Source organism: Gymnogyps californianus, chromosome Z (genome assembly GCF_018139145.2).
Source record: "Gymnogyps californianus isolate 813 chromosome Z, ASM1813914v2, whole genome shotgun sequence".
Lineage (NCBI taxonomy): Eukaryota > Metazoa > Chordata > Aves > Accipitriformes > Cathartidae > Gymnogyps > Gymnogyps californianus.
In genome coordinates this window covers 39,889,195-39,895,748 of record NC_059500.1, presented here as the reverse complement: position 1 = coordinate 39,895,748, position 6,554 = coordinate 39,889,195, and the positions used below count along the sequence as shown (strand labels likewise).

Genomic DNA, 6,554 nt, shown 5'->3' with positions numbered 1-6,554 from the left:
CCTGACCTGAGCAAGAGCCATCAACGGAACATGGGGACAGGGACGGGTCTGCAACTGCAAGCACCTTGCCATTTTTGTCTTTTTCCTTTGGTTTGCCAGTTGCCAGCTTTAAGTCCTCCCTAGGTGAAATTCCAACGGGCTTAGTGTGCTGCCACTATCTCCAGCCTGCCGGCATTCATAATAAATATTTAGACAAACATTGCCCAACGTAACGGCTTCGGCAGTGCGGGATGCCCCTAGGGCGGCCCCACATCGTCTTCAGGAGCTCCGGCCACCGGGGCTGCCCCGGTTTGATGGCCTGGCGGCGGGGCCGACTACCCTCGGGTGACGGCGGCCAGCGGCGGAGCGGGGCAGCGGCGGAGGGCAGCAGCGGCGGAGCGGGGCAGCGGCGGAGGGCGGCAGCGGCGGAGGGCGGCAGCGGCGGAGGGGGGGGGAACACCGCCGGCGAGACCTCCCGCCCCGGCGCAGACCCCCGCCCTCGACCCCGGCCCGGGCCCTGGCGGCAGGCGCGGCCCGGCGGGGCGAGGCCCGGCGCGGCCGCCAATCGGCGCGGCGGGGCGGGCACGGCTGCGGCGGGTATAAGAGGGGCCGTGGGGAGCGAGCGGCCCCGGGCTGGGGATTCGGGAGAAGGCGGCGGGGGTCAGGCGAGGTGAGCGGGGCCGGGCGGGGGCTGCGGGGCGAGCGGGGCCGGCCTCGGCTCCGTTCCGTCCTCGTCCTGCGGCGAGGCGGCTCCCGCCGGGATGGGGCCGCCATTCCGGCCGCTTCCCCGGGAGGCTGCCGGCCATCCACATCCATGTCGGCTGCGTCCTGGTCCCGCCGCCCGAGCTTGTTTACAGTCGCGGCCGAGGGCCCCGCTCCCCAGATGGGGGCGGGCAGAGGCCGGATCAGTTCATGGGCCTCCGGGAAAGGCTCGGCTCGGCGGGGCGGGGGCGGTCGGCTTCCCTGCGTGTCCGCCCCGGAGGACTTTGTTTGGGGTGCGCAGTTTGCTTTTCTCTCCTGTGGTCGGCTGATGAAGGCGCGGGGGGACGCGCTGTGTGTCGGCGGACAGGCTCGTTTCGGGTCTGGCATCCCCCTCCGTGCTCCGGGCTGTGAAGCGAAGGGCGGCTTGCCGGCGCGTTGCTCTGTCTGACCGCGGTTCCTCCGTTCCCGGCAGATCTGCCAGCATGAATCTGTGTCTAACCACGCTCTCCCTCTGCTTGGGACTGGCCTTCGGTGCTCCGAGAGTAGACCCCGATCTGGACGGCCACTGGCGGTTGTGGAAGTCGTGGCACAACAAGGACTACCATGAGGTGAGCGCCCGGGGATATGCGCTCAGCTCAGCAGACAGTGAGCGCGCTCAGCCGGGCCCTGCCAGCTGAGTCATGTCTGCTTTGTTTTAACGCTGGCTACTGTCTGCGCTTGGGAAGGATAATCCCCCTCTTCCTAGGTCCCTGTCCTGTGTTTGTGCATCGACTCAGCTGTACTGTGCTCTGGTTTTGTTACGAGGGTGGCAAAAAGACCATCTCAAACAGTGTTAAGACTTCCCGTCCCAGTGGTCTACAGTTGCTCGAGTATACAAGCCATAACAAAGCACATTATCGTGCAAGTGAACTTTGTTTGAACTGCCTCCTTGAAGTATGTTGTTTTCTGGCCCCTCAGAGAGAGGAAAGCTGGAGGAGAGTGGTGTGGGAGAAGAATCTGAAAATGATTGAACTCCATAATCTGGATCACACATTAGGAAAACACAGCTACAAGTTGGGAATGAATCAGTTTGGTGACATGGTACGTATAGAGGCATGAAACATACAGTTCTGAACAGTGGTGTGCAATAGACGGTGACTGCATGTCTTGAATTTTCTTCAGACAACTGAGGAGTTCAGACAGCTGATGAACGGCTATGCACACAAAAAGTCAGAAAGGAAGTACAGAGGATCACAGTTTCTTGAGCCCACCTTCCTGGAAGCACCACGATCAGTAGACTGGAGAGAGAAGGGATATGTAACTCCAGTTAAAGACCAGGTATTCTCTGATGGTGGACTTTTAACCATTTACAGGTCCAGTTTCCTGAATGCTACCTCCACTTCTATAGAAGGAAAACACTGTGGACTTGTTTACGAAGCCTAGTGCAAGCTTACTGAATTACATGCTGTTTTGATAAAATTGCTGTACACCTTTAGGATTTTTTAGGAGTTCTGTACTAAATGTCTAAGAACTTAAAAGGTTGTAGTGTCTTCACTTGTACATGGTAGGAGTGTGAAACTGAAGTTGATCTTGTGGCTTTTGAGTTTTTCATGTTTAGATCAGTGGTAAAGGAACTATAATTGCCTAATCTGTCCGGATTTGTAACTTGTGATTTCATTTCTTGCTTCAGGGTCAGTGTGGCTCTTGCTGGGCTTTCAGCACAACGGGAGCTCTTGAAGGACAGCACTTCAGAAAAACTGGCAAACTTGTTTCGCTGAGTGAACAGAATCTGGTGGACTGCTCTCGCCCCGAAGGGAATCAGGGCTGCAATGGTGGTCTCATGGACCAGGCTTTCCAGTATGTGCAGGATAATGGGGGAATTGATTCAGAGGAATCCTACCCATACACTGCAAAGGTAAGTGTAATAGCTGAACTTGTATTGCAGGTGTCACATCTTCTGTGTGGACAAACTATGTGTTGGGAAACTCATACCTGGAAAGGAAAATGTCTTAAGTAGTAATCAGTACATCTGTTCTTCCTGTTGCATCTTCCCTAAGAAAACTAGAATGACTGCTAGCCCCAGTAGGAATCGCATACTGCACTGGTCTTTGAGATCAAAATCTTACCAGACCAGTTGAAAAAACTAGAGCAAATATTTTTATTCCCCCCATCATTGCTGCCTTTCTATTGGATGTCATGCCTTATCTTGGCTGACACACCAAACCAGGACCCAGCCCTTGTCAACAGTGTTACTTAGTCGTAGGGATGCAATTCAGCTTCCCATAACTGAGCTAGTATGAAGTTGCTGCCCATAGACCAGCTAATTCTTGCACCTAGTGTGATTTGGTTTTTAACAATAGTTGTTGGTAATGCCTTTTCTAAGTCCTAATTCTAAGTCTTAGTCCTAATTCTGGACTAAATGTGCATACATGCAGATAGTGGACAGACTTCTAAAATACTTCTAATGATCTACAGACATGAGAGGACGAAAGAGCAGTCATAAATTGTGGTATCACTTGAGAGCCCATGGTTTGGGGTCTTCCCCACTTGGAGTTCTGCTTACTATAGAGTATCTTTCTTTGCAGCTTATTTTGTGTTGACTGAATGTGCAATAGCACGTGCCATTTGTTGTGAGCAACATAGAAGCCTTTGAATTTGGGTTTCTGTTCACCTGCATCTTTGTAATCTCAACTTTTTCCTAATCTTGGCTCTTCCAGAGATCACAGTTGGTTAGAGGAAGTGCCTAACTTGCTGAGTACAAAAAGCAAGCAACTGAGGTGTACTCTGTGTTCCTTTCATTGGGGGGAGGCAACTTAAGTACTAATCTTACCACACAGGTAAGGGAGGGATGTGCTTCCATCTGTTTCAATTTCACGTGGCCTGACTTCCAAACTAGGCCTGTCTCCTGAGGTAAATGCCTGTGGCTCAAAAAAGCCAGTTCAGGCTTCATTGTGAAAAAGAATGTGAAGAAGCACAAAATACATGAATGCTGTATGTAAGGTCATACAATACAAATTACTAACTTCCAAATCATTCTGTACAGTTTGTCAAACTATGACAGACTGAAATTGTGGATTTTACATGCTTGCTCAATGAGCAGTTTCTGGATTGCTTTGTAATTAGTGAATACTTGGCTCTCTTCCATTGTCTGTTAATGTATTCTGGGCTTCTTTCCTCCCTGAAAAGAGATTTGTCCTGCCCACTAAAGAATGTATGGTGCTAGGATATGATGGTCCTTTGCATCCCAGTAAAGCTTTCCTTTTGGGCCCCACTGTACTTTTTCTGTACCTTTGAGAAAATCAAAAGCAGCTTCTGTGTTCTCCCTCTGGTCTTCTTTCAAAGCACTGCTGAAGCATCTGGATCCTCTTCAGTCCCTTGTTTTCAAGGCAAAGTCACAAATGTCTGGTAGTTCCTGTGCTCACCTGTGTGTTAAGTGGAGAACTATGTAATAACTCGAGCTTTCTTTATTTAGGATGATGAAGACTGTCGCTACAAGGCAGAGTATAATGCTGCTAATGACACTGGCTTTGTTGACATCCCTCAAGGACATGAAAGAGCTCTCATGAAAGCAGTAGCAGCTGTGGGTCCAGTATCTGTTGCTATTGATGCAGGCCACTCTTCATTCCAGTTCTATCAGTCAGGTGGGGATTTGTTAGCAACTTGCATGCGGAGAACTCTTTTTTTTTTTTTTTTAATATTCAGTATTCATTACCCTTTAGTTTAATAGGTGAAAAAACCCAACTATGATCTTGTGACATAGGACATAATCAGGAGTCCTTTTAATTCTAGTCCAGGCTCTCCACGCTTTGTACTTCTCTTGCATATGTGTGTACTTGTCCCTCAGTTTCTGCCATGATACACTTTACTTGTGACTCCTTTCTCTGACTCTCAAGAGGCTGTGCAACACTTAATTTGAAATACACAAAGCTTCTGGTGAGGGAGAAGGGTTTCCTGCAGATGAGCTTGTTGATGTGAACTTATGCCTCTGCAGGTATCTACTACGAACCAGACTGCAGCAGTGAAGACCTGGACCATGGTGTTCTGGTCGTAGGTTATGGCTTTGAGGGGGAAGATGTAGATGGGAAGAAATACTGGATTGTTAAGAACAGGTAAGATCTGTCTCTGTGCCTTGTACCCTTTGGGGGTAGGGAAAAGAGAAGGCAGTTTGTCACTTCTAGTGGGGGGTGGGGAGACAACAGTAGTTCAAATCTGCGTGTGGAAAATCTGGAGACTGTTCCCAGATTGTGTATTGTATGACAAAAGTTAAACCTGACTCGTGCTGCTGGCAGCCTAGTAAGGTAGGCCCAAAGCAGCAAACTCATTCTTCCGTGCTTTCAGAGGAGCTTTAAGGGAGCTCAGTACTGGAATAGCCTATTGAAGCTAGTAGATGTTAAAGTGGTGGAGCAGGGGGGAGCAGGAGGAAACCAGGTTGTGGGGGTGTAATGGATTTCTCTGGAAACAGAGCACTGCTCACTTGTGTGAAACAGGGTAACGCTTGAACTTTAAAGATGGAGTTAAACCGCCTAGGTTGGAGGGAAAACAATAAATTAATGCTGAAGGGCACATCACATGAGCTTGTCTCATGTTCTCAGCGTTACTGGAGCACCATCCTCAAATGCTGCTTGCAGTCTTGGTCTTCCCTTGAAGTTGTCTGGGAACAGTGTCTGAGCTTTAGGCACCTGTAATTGAGGATTGCACATCAAGGTCTCCACCTAGTGAGAGGATGACTGCACCCTTTATTTCTGTGAGCTTGGGGTGCCTCTTCTGTAACATGCATTTAACTGCTGGAAAGCACTTTAGTTTGGCTGCAGCTATCTTGATTTTTCACCACAAATGTGGACGGCAGCAGTTTCAATTTAAACACACAGGGGAGGGGTAAATAAGTCTCTTCTGAACATGAGAATAAACCCTTTACTTCTGTTTTCAGCTGGGGTGAGAAGTGGGGTGACAAAGGATATATCTACATGGCCAAGGACAGGAAGAACCACTGTGGAATAGCAACAGCTGCTAGCTATCCACTTGTATAATTTGAAGACTGAACATTTCAGTGGAAAAGGGGGTTTTAAACTGAATGACCAAACCCATGTTCCTACATGTGGTAGACTTGTATCCTTCAAAAGTCAACTAGATTTTAAAGCTTTTGAAGTATGTTTTACATGTTGGTGACATGCCACTTGTTTTAAATTACTGTAAATGTTGGTATGTAAACAGCTTGTAATATTGCTGGTTTTTGACTGCTTAATCTAATAGATTCTTCTTTGTATTTTTCCTTTTTTAAATAGCAATGTGCCCAAAGGTTTACTTTTTAAATAAACACTTAAATTCCAGTGTGTACAGATGACTTGGCTTTTTGGTCTGTGTTTTTTCTGCTTGGGACTCTTATCAAACCGGCACCCTAAGTCCTATTACTAACTGAAGCCTATATGTGTGCCTCTTTTCATCAGTTACTAAAATGCAACCTTATCTGGGAATGGCTAACAGCTGTTATAAAATGGAGTGTAGTATTTGTGACAACTTACTTAAAGACATTTTTCCACTTCCCATTTTATCAACTAAAAAAGTAGAAGTGACTGAAAATCTGACCTTCATTCTTTGAACCTACTTGTTCTCCAGAATGTGTCTGTAAGTGAATTTTGGCTTAGTCCTGTGACCCAGAGGCAATACTATCTCTGGTTCTTTGTACTTCACAACAAAGATCTTCAGTCTTTTCATGTCCTGCATGCAGCATCTGATCTTCACTTAGCTTTAATACCATCAATGTTTTCTTATGGCACCTCGAAGTACCACACTTGGGTGGTTAGAGCAGTTGTCTCCTTCTGAGCATTGTAGGATATAGCAGCTGGGCTGTTCAGAGAAAGCTTGTTTCTTGAGATATATAGGACACTTAACACTAT

General features: G+C 48.0%; 1 protein-coding gene across 1 annotated transcript; it reads left to right on the top strand.

Moving 5' to 3' along the window:
• The first annotated feature begins 632 nt into the window (after positions 1 to 632).
• Positions 633 to 6,001, top strand: CTSL (cathepsin L). The gene is made up of 8 exons (XM_050912725.1): positions 633 to 649; positions 1,154 to 1,289; positions 1,639 to 1,761; positions 1,843 to 1,998; positions 2,351 to 2,575; positions 4,133 to 4,301; positions 4,652 to 4,769; positions 5,588 to 6,001. Exons 2-8 carry the CDS (start codon positions 1,164 to 1,166, stop codon positions 5,685 to 5,687), a joined length of 1,017 nt encoding a protein of 338 aa, XP_050768682.1. The 5' UTR covers positions 633 to 649; positions 1,154 to 1,163; the 3' UTR covers positions 5,688 to 6,001.
• Positions 6,002 to 6,554: the final 553 nt, after the last annotated feature.

Bases quoted from the DNA above. Each gene is read 5' to 3' on its own strand.
- CTSL (XM_050912725.1), top strand. From the start codon at position 1,164: ATGAATCTGTGTCTAACCACGCTCTCCCTCTGCTTGGGACTGGCCTTC. The intron at 1,762-1,842 runs GTACGTATAGAG...AATTTTCTTCAG, and splicing joins TGAATCAGTTTGGTGACATG to ACAACTGAGGAGTTCAGACA. The intron at 4,770-5,587 runs GTAAGATCTGTC...TTCTGTTTTCAG, and splicing joins TACTGGATTGTTAAGAACAG to CTGGGGTGAGAAGTGGGGTG.